Genomic DNA, 16,081 nt, shown 5'->3' with positions numbered 1-16,081 from the left:
CAAAGGACAGAGGGGATCAGCAGAGACTGATTCGTCAGTGTCTCTTCCAGTACAGTAAATAAAGGGCACCAAATGAAGCTGATAGGAACCAGATACAAAGGAAAAAACTAAACAACCAACCAACCAAAAAAAAAACAACAACAAAAAAATCCCACACAAACAGGGAATAGAGAGGAAAAGGGGAAAAGGGGGAAAGGGGAAAAGGGGAAAAGGGGAAAAGGGGAAAAGGGGAAAAGGGGAAAAGGGGAAAAGGGGAAAGGAAAGGAATTCACAGGGAGACTGGGAAAAGTGCTTGACAGAGAGGTACATTGGAGGTTACTACATAAACCAACTAAATATCCAGGCCTCAGCTGAAGATAGCTGCTGACTGAGAGCAGTGGAGTCGGTATCATACGGGCTTACCTGCCCTTACTCTTCCCTAGACACAGTCTCTAAGAAGTTCTTCACCATGCTGCTTCCCCGTATAACCAGGACAGTGCAGCAAAGCAGAATTTGGGCTCATGCTTTATGCTCACTATATGTTGATGAGTGACAGCTGTAGCCTTGGTTTCTGCTGCTGTTGCTGCTCATTTCCAGGCAGGGCTGTTGCCAGCGCCTGCAGCACCTTTTTCCTGAGAAGTCAGCAAAACCAGCTGAAGGGTGCATGTCATCCCTGAACCTAACAGCATAGAGGACAGCAGGTGAAAAAAAGCAGATAGTGCAAGGTTTGCACAGAGGTTTTCTGCTCCCCTCACTGCAAGGGAAGCTCGGCCACTTATTTCCCAGGCTTTTAGTCCCAGCCACTTGATTTCTGCCTCCAATTTTCCACCTGAAAACCACGACTGATGGTACCTGGCCCCTCCGGCTAAATGAGGACTCACCAAATGCTTCGAGGAGATGAAGGGGTACTCATCGATAAGCCGCCCCAGTTTCCCTCCGGCGGTACTCCGAGGTGAGCAGAACCCGCTATAAATACCGCCAGCTAGTGTATGTGTATATATATATATATATATGTTCACGATAGTTACCACATCTAGTAACAACAGCGCCTGACGCGCACCCAGCCGGTCCCGTGTCTTTAGCGGAGCCTCAGCAGCGGGCGGTGCCGATCCGGTTCCCGCCCCGCACTGGCGCAGACCCTGGGCCGGACCGGGCAGGTCCACGGGGAGGGTCGATCGATCGCTCCCTTCCCTTCACCTTCACTTTCCCCTTCCCGTCCCCGCCCCGCCTCAGGTCCACGCCGGGTAAGGGGGGGCTGCAGGTAGGGCCCGGGGGGGCGGCCCGGATCTGTGTGGTGCCGACAGCGCCAGGGCCGGGAGGCGGGAGGGGGAGGCGTTCTGAACCCGGTTTTGAGAGGGGATCAAGAAAACCGGGAGCTGCGACCAGCCAGGGTTGGCGAGGCCATCCGTGCACGCAGCTGGGTCCCGAGGTGGAGCGGGTGCCGCTCGAAGGTCAACCCGCGCTGCGGGCTCTATCGGCCCAGATCCGGGAGAAGCGGAGGGGAGGCGGGCGGCGGGGCCTGCAGCCGCCACGGCCCGGAACGCCCTTATGTATGAGTATATGTATATATATGTATAGTATGTATGCGTGTGTACATTACTCTGCACGCTCGTGTATGCACATAGAGAGGCGCTCACCCGGTGTTTTCCCCCCGGCCCATTCACTTCCTCCCGGCGAGGGGCATTGCCAGACCAGAGGTATTGCTGCGGTGCTTTTCCTTGCACCTTTTCCTGATGTTTCTCACCTGAGCAAATCTGTCGTTTGAGTTCGCAGGCTTTGAGTTCAGATTCTCAAGGGAGAAGCTACTGAGTGCTTCCAGAAAATGGCAGGTAAGAGCAAACACTGATTAGAGTGCTGCTCGCTTCAGGTCTCAGCAGGCTGGTATGTGGCATATCTATAATGTTTGGTTGGGATACTAAGGCATTGCCTTTTGAAATGACTGAAATTACTTCAGTAAGTGATACCCATGAAAACTCAAGTCTCTCCATGGACTGTCTGAGTGCCCCTGATTTCACGGAAATGGAAGCAAACCAGCAGCTTGCAGAATTAATTTTACTGCATCTGTGGCCTTGTGTTATCTCCAGCCACTGAACTGCCTATTTGCAGACAGCAAAACAGAAAAGAGGTTAACTGCTCCTGTTATTCCAGAGTAAATTATGGAGCAGGGGTTTACATAGTTTATACATGTGTTACATTGCTGATAGCATCTGAGTATTAATTTGTAATGGTCTTTTGGCAAAGCTGTTGTTTCATGGACCCTATTCACACTGGAGGAATAATCACCCCTCATAGTTTAGTTTAAAGCTGACATATTGTTTCTTCAGATCTGCTATGGTTCTGTTCATTCTCTCTGACACCTTAAACCCATCTGTGCTCTGGGCTGTTCATCTTCTGTGTCCCCTGGAGAAAGTGAATTCAAGAAATTCCTTAGTTTTTGTGTTGGCAATTCCAAACCAAGACCTGCATGTTTTGCAGATCCAGTGATTTTTAATAATCTCTGGAAATGTCCTTCTCTATAAGTAACTACCATAAACTCATAAAAGTATTTCAATAAAAATATTTCAGTGATGAATGATTTTTCAGAGAATTATTAAAACCGAATGGCGCATGGGTGATTATCACCCGCATGGGTGATAATATTTTGAACAAGAAAGCTCTCTCATACACCTTATTACATCAGTTCAAGAAGCCCCATCCCAATACACCAATATTGCCACTCAGCTTACCTTAAATCCACTTTGACAGTTGTTCTAGGTACACTAGACTGCTCACTTTCACATCTAAGAAGAAATCTTGTTGCTTTGTATTGAAGTCCCTGTGATGATGCTGAAGTTGTATAGTGGCATCTTAAACATCTACCCCAGTGTTGTCACTTGTGCAGCACTGAACTGGAAGATCCCTCACAGCAGAAGAGAGATGCTCTGAGCTCTCAGAACTTGTTTTCACAATGGTTTGAGGGAATCTAAGCTGGCACTGCTTTGATCCCACCCTGCCTCTCACACTTGCAGTGTAGCTTGTCCGACTTAGCCTAGGAAGCTAAACCAGCAAACAGTTGTGGGTTTTTTTTCCATGGCTGGGTGAATCTTTGTGGGGGGAGTAGTGGAGTCAAATGAACACAAATGCTGACTTGAGAGAGAGACTGGGTTGTGCTGATGTAGGGTGGTGTGATGTGCTATGGAAACTCATCCATTGTGCACGGAGTTAGACCTAGGAAAGCCCAGTGTAGCACAAAATTCCTGGGTGAGGGGCATTCACTGATTAGTTCCTCATAAACCACTCATTGCTGCTGAGCAGGAGTCAAGTGCTGCCACTCTCATTCTGTTTTGCCTAGTTTTTTGCAGCTTGGAAACCACACTACAGAAAAATGAAGGACCAGGCCCCAGCTCCACAAACCATTTTATATCAGCCTCCTATACTCAAAGGTATCTTTTTGTTCTCTTTCTGCCTCCAGGGAAGAATGTCCTGATAGTCTATGCACATCAAGAGCCTAAGTCCTTGAATGGATCTTTGAAGAGGGTTGCTGTGGAAGAGCTGAGCAAGCAGGGGTGCAGTGTCACAGTGTCTGATTTATATGCAATGCAGTTTGAGCCAAGAGCAACAAGAAATGACATTGTTGGTGAGACTAGCCAAAATACACCTTTTTCAGCAATAACAGTGAAACAAACTTTCAGCTTGTCTATCCTGATGCAGTAAAAGTCCAGAACCACACTGTTAGGTTACACTTCAAAAGATAGCTGCTGTTATTTAGTATAAACATCCCTCAACTAACAAGACACAGCTTTTTATTTTCTGTTACCATTGACTAAGAAATTACAGTGTAGGAACCCAACAAGTATCATCTTTATTTAACTAAAACTTATCACTAGAAATCATAAAAATTAAATATCTTTTTAGCTCTGATTTGATGGTGTTTGGCCTTAAGACAAAAGTGAATGAGAGAAAATACTATTTTTACAGTATTAGCAATCAGCTGCAAAGATGTTCTAAGATCTACCTTCTCTTAACAAACAAGATTACAAATACTTTCTGCAAGTTAGCTCCAGACACCTAAGTGTGGGGCTTTTGAGTTGTCTTGGCACCTTCTCCTGACTACCTTAGTAGTATATGATTACTGAAAATGACTAGATGATGCAGTTAAGACATGAGAAAACCAGTGATGCTCTTGTTACACTTTCGTGATGTTTTCACTGTTCTCTTACTAGCACTTAGTCACAGTATTGTTCCAGGTTAGGAAACACAAAGCCACAACATAATCTGCAGAGCTGAAACTGTTAATTTAAAACAAGAATCAAACAGAAAGCTAATCACAGATGTAATGCAAGCACTGGCAAAAACAAGAAGAAACTTATTAATGACCTGACATAAGCATTTCTCAAAATCCAGTCCTTCATATGAACCTTGTCTCATAGTGACTTTACTAAGAGGCAGAAATGCATCAGGATGGTGCACAATCAGTCTCTGTTTCTTGTGGGTGATAAATGCCTTCAGATTCCATTATACGACTTTCTAGAGTTTAATTCATGATGCTTCTGCCTCTCTCTTTTGCTAGAGACTGATGATCTACTAGTTGAATCAGCAGACTTACTGGACTTTTTCAGGTTTAGCCATACTTGCATCAGCTCAGCCAATTGTAGTGGAGTCAGCAGAGCCAATACAGGCTTCCCAGTCCCTGCTGAGTTTCCCAGTTACTGAAGCTGAAAAGCAGCTGCATGGTTGTGGGATATTTAGAAAGCAAGGGACACATAATGAACAATCCAGAAACAGTGGAACTGATTAATCAGTAAACCTGAGGTCTGTGCAAGCAGCAGACCTGAAGGACTTGCAAGCACAACAGACCTCAAGAATGTTGCAAAGCTCAACTACTGTTACAAGGCTGATGAACCAAACACAAAAAGCAGGACAAAGCTGGGCGTACCTGACTGAAAGCAGGACAAGATAAGACATAGGCCAAGAGAACCCTTCCTGTGATCAGAAGACCTCATCCAATCAAATTATTGCTTTAGGCACACAGACAGAACAAACTAACCAATCAACAAGTGGCTTGCACATGAGTCAGAAAGTATACATAAACTGAGCTGTCTAGGAAATAAAGTGGCATTTGCTTGTTCATATTGGTCATGTGTAGGGTCCGTGACTTCTGCATCAACACGTGATGGTTTCATTAATCCCTAATGCAGAGGCAGAGTAATTGGCAGAATTATCTTAAATCCTCTTAAATAATCAACTTGCATCATCAGAGTCTATATCTAAGCTTAGGCCCTTTTATTGCACTTCATATGCTGTTCCAGAAGAGCAAAAGTTTTAGTACTCTGAGACACTACATTCCTCTCCAATTTAAAATCAAATTACTATCAGCTATGATGATGCTGAAAATCAAAAAAAAAAAAAAAAAACCACCAAAAACCCCACAAACAAACAAAAAAATTCAAACAACAAAGGAAGCAGGGGAAAATGGAATGCACTAACTCAATTTAGAACTCTTGCTTGCAACATGTATTTAGTTCTTACTTGGTTAGAATGCTAGAAACAGGGCAAAGAATAACTGCTCACTTCTACCCACAGGTTTCTTGCACAACTCCTCCGAGTTCAATTATGGTGTGGAGGCATGGGAAGCTTACAAGAGAGGAAGTTTGTCCAAAGATCTGATTGAAGAGCAAAAGAAGGTGCAAGAAGCAGACTTGCTGATCTTTCAGGTCATTATTTTAAGTTGTACTTTAAAAGACTTCAGTTGTAATATACAGGGTCATACAAAAGAAAAGCAATAGTACGATTATAGACTTCATTAGGAACTTTGAATCCAGCCTGAGTAAAAAGAGGTAGTAGCTCTATTACCAGTGTAAAACAGTCTGGATCCAGTGTAGTGAAATCAAAGGGTCAGGTGTTTTCTGACATGGTGTGGATTTTTAAAAATATCAAAAATAAGAGGTGATGTGTGAGCATTATTTGTGCTGGCACAGTTATGAGTTTTTCACACAAATAATGGCTCCACTCTGACATTTTTTGAGTAGGAAGGCAGTGCTTCACTTAAACATTAACATTCAAAAGTAGTCTTAATTGCATAGGTTTTGTGAAACCTATTCCTCACATTATCTGCATTCTAAATCAATCACATGGAAAAACTCACCCCAGAAAGTAATGAGTGCAAAATAATAATATTATTCTCAATACGAGAATTGTTCCGTGTTATCAGGCAGCCCAATACTATCTGTTTGCCTTGGAGCTCACGCAGAGCAAACACAGATCTGCACACAGATAGGTGTCTAAGGCAGCTGCACCAAGTTATAAATTGGGGATACACGAACAGACAGCAGACGAACAGCTTTTGGAGTAAACACTTGATCTATAAATAACGGTACAATAACAAATGCAGATCACTAGTAAAATTCTCTGAGTCATTAGAGCAGCAAGCCCAGTAATTCAATCACACAGTTATCCAGGTTCAAACAACAGCAAATCCAGGTATTCACCAACACTGGGTCAAATCTGGATGCTCAAATACATACATGACCACAGATGTCAAGCAGGCTGGCAGAAAGCAGGGCAAGGCTTATTTTTTGGGTGAGCAGCTGGGAGCAGCCATCAGGCTCAGGCAATCTGGACTTCCTCGACTGGACTGTCCTCATTTATTGCCAAGTTGCAGAAGTAGAAGCTGGACTTGCTAACAGATCATTACATCCCTGTAGTGGAATGAGGCAACCAGGTGCCACTAATTGCTAGGGAGTGAGCATGAGCTTGTGTCTTAGGTCTTACCTTTTATTGGCCCCCTGGTCCTGCTCATGCGCAGTGGGAGCCCACCCTAATCAGGCACAGGTGGGCTTGACACAAGCTCATGCCCACTACCTGGTAATTAGTGGCACCTGGTTGCCTCATTTCACTACACATCCCCTCACCATTCTTTGCTGTCAGCTCTGCCCTTACCACTTACAAGTATCAGCAGTCCTGTATTAAGCAATATTGACTTTATATTTCTTTGTGTGTCTGCATACTCTCAGACTAAGGCATAGCCTATATATATTCCACTGTTTTATTCTAAATGAAATTTAGGATCTGAACCTTTTCTCAGTTAAGCATTTCACTGTAAGTCTTCATAATCTTTTCACTATTGCTTGTGAGGTAAATATAGTAAAACATCCCCAGAAGGAAGTGGTTTCTTTCTATTTTCTGTCTGTAGAATACTATAAGGAGTGGAGTATGTTCTGGTGCAGAAAAAAAAGAAAAGAAAAAAATGCCTCTGGAAAACACCATAAAATAATTTAAAATTTACTACAGACTAAAGTCACCACTTCTGGAGATCATAGTGATCACTCAGTTTCTACACTGTTACCATCCTGAATTAAACCACATGGGGTTAAGCCTTTATAGAATTTCTTCTTCTGTATTGCAGTGTGTACAGAGCTTTAGAGATAGCGATGCATCCTAGAATGAGTCCATAAAGCACTCAAGATAATGCAAATAAGACATGATAGCTTTAGTCTCTAGTCCCATGGACTAAAAAGATGACGTAGAAACAGGGGGCCCTATGTTTTCTTCTCAATAAAGTGGTTCAGGGTTATCATGTCAGCACTGTGTGAAAGTCAGAATCCCATGGCATTTGTCAGCAGATTGTCAGATCAGAACTGATCAGATGTCAGTCTTGGTAATCAGGTTTTCTATATGCATTTTGACCACATTCTTCATTAGATCATATGTTCCTTTTGCATCTCAGCAGTAGGAGACACAATTCTGTACAGTCTTAAGTTTGAATTAAATGGCACCTCTCTGCTTCATCAAATTCCAACTTTAATTTGGGTGGAAGCCCTCACATTCATCAGGGTGTTACTATGCTATAGATGCTCAAGTATGTACGTGAGACTACTATGAACAGGAAGCATTTCAATTATTTTTGCCAAGCATTGTTCCTGCCTTTCCTGACAGACAGCTGGAAGAAGGCATGTATGAGATCTGAACAGATTAAATAATAGGATTTGGCCTGTAGACAAGATCTAGAGTACCTGACCTTTCTGTGCTAACAAGATTATTTACTTTTTGCCTAGTTCCCCTTGTATTGGTTCAGCATGCCAGCAATCATGAAAGGCTGGATGGACAGAGTCTTGGTCCAAGGATTTGCCCATGAATTTCCAAACTGTTATGATTCTGGTTTGCTCAAGGTATGTTTTTGAGGTTGTTTTATTAAGATCAAGATTTGCACAATACACTTGAGGGTATTGGTCTTTCTTTTCCATTATATTTGTTAAAAGTTCTCTCTACATTCTTCTGAAATAATGCATTGATAAAATGTTGAATAACTTTCTGGCTTGTTAAAACAGTCTGAAAGTTAGTACAATGAAGAGAATGCAGTGATTCCTAAAGATTTAAGTAATCCACTAGAGATTTTTAGTGGGCCTACAAAATGGGCTTTATAATTGGTAAGTGTATCAGAATGTACTGGGATGGCACACAATTTGCCAACAGTTTAAATCTATCACTTCCCTAAAATTGTTGTCTGTCATTCTTCCCACCACTGTAGGACTGCACATATCTGCAATGAGTGACAAACTGGACTAGGTGACAAGATCCTGTTCTGGGATTAGATATCAAAGGTTGGAATTAAACTATAAAACATAATCAGAAAAACCCAGTGCACAAGCCTCTGTCCCAACCATCTCCTTTCAACTTTTTCTTCTCTGTAGCTTATACACTAGGAAAGATCAGTTTCTCTAGATAACAGTTCATTATTTTTTAACTCTCCATGGCACTGGGAATATCCCTGAAAAATTTTGGCCCACTGAATGATGGATCTTACTTGGTAACGACTACAGCATCTGGAAATAACCAATGTTCATTTTACATTTATGTTCACTCCGTATAAATCTCTGATATTTCTTATCTTCTTAACAATTCTAAGACATTTCAGATTGTCTGAATTTCAGAAATCTACAAGCTTATAGTCCACAGTCTTGTTGTATGTTGTCAGTCCCTGTCTTTGAGCTGCCAATACCCACAAGGTCTGGGAAAGAAGAAGACACCACCTCCTCTAGAACCTGCTGTCTAGGTTCCCCTGAATATCTCTTGGACTGTTCAGCCACTCCTCTTTAAACATGCCTAACTCAAGTGCTGCTTTCTTAATTCTAGAACAAATTAGCCCTTTTTTCTTTTACCACCGGAGGAAGTGAAGAGATGTATGCAAAAGGAGGTATTTCTGGTGATATTCGCTATCTCCTGTGGCCCATGCAGGTATAATATATGAATATTTGGTTGGGTTTTGTATAATTTTTAGTATGAAAATTGTTTTTTATAGTTGTAATATTGTTTTGTATTAAATATAACATGGTGAAAATTAAGTTGTCAGTTCCAAGAGTCTGAAGGTTTTAAATTGGACCCTAAAATCCTGAAACTACTTTAAAAGCCCATTGTGTTTTAAACTTGTTTTGTGCTGCTTCATCCAGATTGAAGACTGGCAAAAGCTGATACTTGTCAGACTTTTAAGCTTCTCCGAGGTTACAGGATTTCCTTTAGCCCTAGCACACGATTTCTTTTCATAGAATCACAGAATGGTTTGGATTGGAAGAGACTTTAAAGACCATCTAGTCTCCGACCCCCCAAGCATGGGCAGGGACACCTCCCACCAGCCCAGGTTGCTCCAAGCCCCATCCAGCCTGGCCTTGAACACTTCCAGGAAGGGGGCAGCCACAACCTCCCTGGGCAACCCGTGCCAGTGTCTCACCACCCGCACAGGAAAGAATGTCTTCCTAATATCTAATATTAATCTGCTCTGTTTCAGCTTAGAAGTGTTATCCCTCATCCTGTTAGTGCATACCCTTGTAAAAAAGTCCCTCTCCAGCTTTTCCTCATAGCTAGCTGATTGATAGAGAATGGGGGGCAGGAGAGGAGTTACACATTATCCTGCCATTAATGATCAGCATACAGAAGTCAGCATGCCTTTTCTTATTGCTACCCTTTTATCAGAAGTAGCAAGCATGCTTTGAGAAATTCAGGTGGCAAGACAAATTGTGCCAGCTACTTCTTTGTATAATACAATAGATGTGCTTAAAATATTTGATGTCCTACCCATTGCAATTACTAGCTGTCTGTGAGGCTATTTAGCTGCAGAGCTTGCAAGTCAACATGACAAAGAATGTGAAACACAGCTGTGAATTCAAAAATACACAAAGGGAAAATGGCAAATTTTGACACTTTGAAAGACACTAGCCTTCATTCAGGTTTGTTTGGCTAGGACAGAGGGAAAAGCTTAAAAAAAATACTTTGAAGTAAATGAAAAATACACCATGGCTCAGGAACAATCCATGGAGATTCAAACACTACGATGAACTTCGGCTCTGATCCTTCCAAATTTAATAGAATACAGCAGTCAAAGAGAACAGTTCTGTCAGTTTAATAACACTAAAAATAAATTCCACAGAGCAGAATAAATGAAGTTGACCTTATTTTCCAGTATACTGTATGTCATTCTCCTTAGTGCCTACCCATCAATAGTGACTAGAATCAGCAATGAACTTTTGCATTTTTCTTCATCTAATAAATGCACAGTTTTAGAAAACCTGCTGTATATTGTGTCAGAGAACTAGTTTCAGATTTGAATCTTCCATATTAATGAACTGAAAGACTATTTCCTGAGGCATTTCTTTCTCTCCTTTGAGTCCAGCATGGAATCATGCACTTTTGTGGTGTCAAAGTCCTTGCACCTCACATCTGCTTCGCTCCAGAGTATGTCTCTGAGGAGAAGAGGAAAGAGATGTTGATTGCCTGGGCCCAGCGTCTGAAAACCCTTTGGAAGGAAGAACCCATAAACTGCTCTCCTGACTGGTATTTCAAGTAATGTTCAGGTGCAAGACTACAGAAAGATTTTTTTTTCTTCATTCTTTTTGGTGCCTTATCTCAATATCTGAATGTTGATCTCGTAATTTGAATGTATTATAAGTATCTTGACTACTAAAGTTAGCAGCCTAACTGACAATTTATTTACCTTGACAAGTACTTATTTGCTGACAAGTATTTATCTTGATTCCTGTGGGATTCTTTTCAGTGATGGGTACAAAACTCTGGGAAGAATTATTCTTGCTCATGTAAACTGTAGCATCCTGTCTAGAAGTGCTTGATAACACAAGTGGTATTTATTTGCAGATTATACTATTACTTCTTATGAAACAGTAAAGCACATTGACATGTTTATTTTAACACTTTCTGGACCAGTTGCCACTTCATTTTATGTGCCAGGGAACATGCTGCCCACACTCAACCTTGTTATGCCAGATTCTGCTCTTTTAAATGAGAGCTCTACAATTGTGCCTTTGAGCTATGAAGCCAGATCATGAATAATGCAAAAGGATGTACAATTGTACAGAGACTTAGCTGAAAATCCTCATGGACAGCCCTAAACTTCCCCATATATTTAGAAAGCAGTATTAAAGCTATGACAGATACCAGAAAAAAAACCAAACAAAAAACCAACACGGAAATAAATAAATAAATAAATAATTCCAAATACTGTACAGCAATACGTGCACATATTTGCCTTCTTTACAGAATGTAGCTCCCATTCGTAAAGTATGCAGTTTCCTAAAAATCAAAGGTAGTTCTCTATTTATGTTATCCTAAGCACAGACAACAAGGAATCCTATCTGTTTCCCTGCCACTTCATTCCAGTTAGTATTCCTCTTTGGGTCTGGAAGACTGGGTCCATCTTCTCTGACACCTCCAGCAGTCAGCAAGGCAGAATGCCTACCCAAAAATCTGCAAGAGCACTGTCTGTCTATAAGCCAGGACTTGGACAAAATTAGTCTGCTTCTGTGATTTTTACTTTGAACTTTAGCAGGTTTATTTTTATGCTTGGGAGCTTTTAATCCTTCTTGTGCATATGGCAAAGTGTGGGTTTCTTGCTTGGCTACACAATTTCTTGCTTTGGTCAGTTAACCTCACAGATGGCTTTGTATTTTGATATTAGAAGAATGTGTCCTGAACAAGAAACAGTCTTCTGGGTCACTGTCACATGTCACTGAGGGCTCTGCATACAGAGTGTGCATCTGCCATACATACATTCTTTGTTGCAGCCCTGTTATGCCTCACCCTTATGTTTCCTTTAGGGCTATTTGGATAATAAACATGCTGAGCCCGGAATCTGAAGTGGCAGCATAAACTCCAGATTGGGAATTGCTACTTCAGGGAAAGACTCACATGCTCCTGTTTGTCAACATACGGAGGGCCACTTCCAGCAGAGACAGACCCCTGGAAGCAGTGCTGCCCTAAGCTGTTGCAGATGCCTTCTTTTGTGTCTATTAATCAAAGTCTCTGGCTTAAACCAGCAAGAAATCTGCTTTGGCTTAATAACTCTTGTATAGGAAAAAGAAAGTGAAAGTGAATAAAATGGGAAACATTAGGCATGTAAGTTGTTAAGATGTAAATTGCATGTAAATTGAGACAAGCAGATTCTTGTCTCAAAGGCATCAGGGAAACAACTTTAAGTTACCTGAAGAGATACTGAAGGACAAATGCAAATATTGAAATTGTATAGGAGAGGAATATCCACAGTGTTCAGTTACTAGACTATTGAAGAAATAAGGAAATGGATATGAAAGCAGAAGTTGAACTGTCAAACCAAGTGTTGCTGCACTGAATCAATCACAGAGCTTAGTGGGCTTAACTATTAGATGAAAAATCACAAACTGACCTATATAATGAAGACACAATTCTCAGTACTACTTGGCACACATGTAGCAGCTCACACACTCTTGGTAGCAATAGGTGCCTGTATTAGACTGGGTATTTTTAATGTAAGTATGAGGAGTGGCTGTGTGAATTCAGAACAAGTATTGTCCATCCCCAAGTTTTTTCTCCACAGTGGTTACGGGCCAAGACATGCAAGCTATTCTCCTGAATAATGTCCTGAGCTCCAACTATATTTAGTTTGGGGGATTTCCTGAGCTATATATGTTTTCTCTGTATTTACTAAGCCAAATAGATATTTGCTCTGAATTTTGTTCTGACCTCTCTTAAATTCATGCCAGCTCGAAGCAGCCAATACTTTTTGGCAAAGCTCAGTAGGTCAGCTTTTTCCTTGGATGAAACATTGGAGTGGAGAAGAATCCCAGGGAGGGTGAAGCACTAGGTTCCCAATATCTTTGTTTCCTCCCAGTTAACAGTAAATGGTCAGTCCCATCCATTCTTTTGCACTGTGCTTAGAGTTTTGTAAATGTGCATCACCTCCTCTCCTACATTACCCCAGGCCAAAGTACAACTGCTCAGTTGTTCTTCCAATAGAAGGCATTGATCACCTTGGTTGCTTTTCTCTGAACTCCTCCAGTCTTACTATCTCATTACTGAGAACAGGGTACCAGAAGTGCACAGAGAATCAATTCCATGACTTTTGGATTCTTATTACTTTCTCTTCTCCTTTCCTAATAATCTCAATCCCAAAAAATCAATATAATATCTTGACAATTGTTGGACAGCAGTGGTATCAATCAGACCAGCTAATCCTTTAACTTAAAGATACAGATACCTCCTTAGGTTTTTTCTGAATGATGATTCCCCTCCCCAGCATTCTGAGCAGGGTGCTGAGCCCAGCATTAACACTTCAGCATTACTCATCTGCAGAGCTGGAGACCTGTGTAAGGATACACTGATCCCTGCTCACATGAATTCCCATGGAGAGGGAAAAGTCTCTAAAGAGATACCTGGCAGCTAACTGCAGGCAGAAAGAAAAGAGTAAAAGAAAAGGAGGCCTGTGAAGGCAAAGCTTACTACAATGCAACCTCCAAACTTAACACCAGGAAAATACCCCTGCGTGAAGTCTCTTTTCTGCTACAGCACAAGCTTACTGCAATTTGATTTTAGTTCTTAGAAATAATGAGATAGGTAGCCATTCCAGGTAGCCTTGGTCTAGATCTGTGGAGTTTTTCTACCAGCCCCTACATTTTTTTCAGTGGTGCAATGAAACCTGCAAATTTCACATACAAGAAATTGTCAGCAAGTGTTATGCTGCTGACAATAAAAACAGCTACATGTTTGAAAAAGTAAAAATGTGGGGAAAAAAGTGTTTAGAATTCTATGTATTTATTTCTGTGTAATTTTTTTCTGTCAGTTTTAATAAATTGGCTGACATTTCTAGTACAAAGCAAGTGAAAGTTTGGTCAAGATTAGTAAAAGTTTCAGTTAAAGTAAAAAGAGAACTAATGGGAACTAATTTTATTTATATACCAAAATGGAACACTTATGCTCACATAAATGTGTAATAATGAATAGCATTAAGACTACTGGTATTACCATACAGTTGAGGATAATATTCCTTTCTTTTCAATCAGAATTAAGAGATTTCTCTGTAAATTCTGACTGCATTTTTTATTTTCCTTCATCATTTTGAGAAGGAGTGTCATAACTGGCAACACTAACCTCTATGCACCAACATAATTTCTGTCTTTTCTTGAGTAGCACTCATTGGTAAATCCATTTAATGGGACTTAGACCTTTTCAAACATGCAAGTCTTATATATTTGTCTATCTACTACTTGTCTTCTGATCACATCTTTAGCCAAATACGCAACACAAAGCTCAAAAGCAGAAAATAGCCAAAACTAAAAATATCTCAGAAGCATAACATTATCAAAAGATTTCCATAATGTTTGGCATTGCAATAGAAGACTGTAACTGCCTGAATAGCCCCCCAGAGATACCATCTCTGGATTTGCTTTTCCTTTATTTAGTTGACAAATATCCCAGTATATATATATATATATATCCCGAATATCCCAAAATATCCATATTGTGATAACTCGCTGTGTGAATAGATATGAAGTGAAATACCAGCTAATTCAGCACCAGGGGAGAATGAGGATGCACTAGGCATGTGCCACTTCCCTTGCCAACATTTTTTTTTTTTTGAGTGGAAATGATTGCACTCAGCCTTTTTTTTTTTTTTTTTTTTTTTGAGAGAGAGAGATTGAGAGAGAGAGAGCTGCCTGCACCCCACTGTTTCCCATCTGCCTTTCCAAGGAAACACCATTGAGAAAGCTGAAAAGTAGGGGTCACCTGCCCTTCACAGATGAACATTCTGGCCAGCAAAAGGCACAAGTCAGACTGGAAGGGCAGATAAGGTACACCACTGCTTTAAGAATTCAGGTACTAAGTTGTAGACCATCATAGGAAGAAACAAAATTCAAGTTCTGTACTTGGAGAGGGCCAGAGGTACAGAACATATTAGCATTACACACCAGTGCACCCATGTAAATCTCAAAGGCCTCATAATACTGAATGGGCTTATTTCATTTGTTAATGTTTTATTTGTATGTGGCAGGAATAGGATGGATACACACATAGCCTCAGAAGGCCTCCACAGCTGAGGAATCCTATCCATTAAATCCACTGTGGAGTCTAGCACTAAATAAAACCCTCTGTAGCCATTGTGCTTCTTCAAGATCTATGACAGTCAGGAGCCCCAGTTTCCATCTGGAAGAAACATGAGGCTTCTGGACCACTTCTCTCATCACTATCAGGCTTGCCCTTCAGCTTCAGAAAGGTTTCCTCACTCAAACACAAGTTGTGGGCTGCTGGTGCTCCCCCACACGAATCTACTGCTACTGCTCTGGTAGTGCCTGGCAATACTGAGCCATGAACTCCATGACATCCACAAAGCACGGAGGGGAATGCAACAGCTCGTCAGAATGGGAAAGGTGGTGGCAGAGAAGGTAGACATTGATCGTTTCGCTGGAGGAAAGGCAAAAGGCTCAGTCTTATGTAAAGAAGCTCCATTAACCATTCTTTTTATATTAGAAAAAAATGTTTGTAATGAAAACAATAGAATACATTAGTTACAGAATCATAGAATCATAGAATCGGCTGGGTTGGAAGGGACCTCTGAGATCATCAAGTCAAACCCTTGGTCCACTACCGCTGCAGTTACCAGACCATGGCACTGAGTGCCACATCCAGTCTCTTTTTAAATATCTCCAAGGATGGATACTCCACAACTTCCCTGGGCAGCCCATTCCAATGTCTGATCACCCTCTCCGTAAAGAAATTCTTTCTAATATCCAACCTAAACCTCCCCTGGCACAACTTAAGACCGTGCCCTCTTGTCTTGCTGAGAGCTGCCTGGGAAAAGAGACCACCC

The 16,081-nt window shown here is 41.3% G+C and overlaps 1 protein-coding gene across 3 annotated transcripts; it reads left to right on the top strand.

The window, feature by feature from the left end:
• The first annotated feature begins 1,080 nt into the window (after nucleotides 1-1,080).
• Nucleotides 1,081-11,154, top strand: NQO2 (N-ribosyldihydronicotinamide:quinone reductase 2). 3 transcript variants are annotated; one of them, XM_030445617.1, is made up of 7 exons: nucleotides 1,081-1,240; nucleotides 1,753-1,808; nucleotides 3,431-3,595; nucleotides 5,542-5,672; nucleotides 8,013-8,126; nucleotides 9,091-9,192; nucleotides 10,622-11,154. In XM_030445617.1, the coding sequence occupies exons 2-7, from the start codon at nucleotides 1,802-1,804 to the stop codon at nucleotides 10,793-10,795; spliced, it is 693 nt and encodes a 230-aa protein (XP_030301477.1). In that variant the 5' UTR covers nucleotides 1,081-1,240; nucleotides 1,753-1,801; the 3' UTR covers nucleotides 10,796-11,154. The 3 variants fall into 3 exon arrangements, with proteins under 3 accessions (XP_030301477.1, XP_030301478.1, XP_008490814.2); XM_030445618.1 differs by having other exon boundaries at nucleotides 1,746-1,808; XM_008492592.2 differs by lacking the exon at nucleotides 1,753-1,808.
• The last annotated feature ends 4,927 nt before the right edge of the window (nucleotides 11,155-16,081 follow it).

This window comes from Calypte anna, chromosome 2, assembly GCF_003957555.1.
Source record: "Calypte anna isolate BGI_N300 chromosome 2, bCalAnn1_v1.p, whole genome shotgun sequence".
NCBI lineage: Eukaryota > Metazoa > Chordata > Aves > Apodiformes > Trochilidae > Calypte > Calypte anna.
The sequence above is the reverse complement of the archived record's forward strand: the minus strand, read 5'-3'. Positions and strand labels throughout refer to the sequence as shown.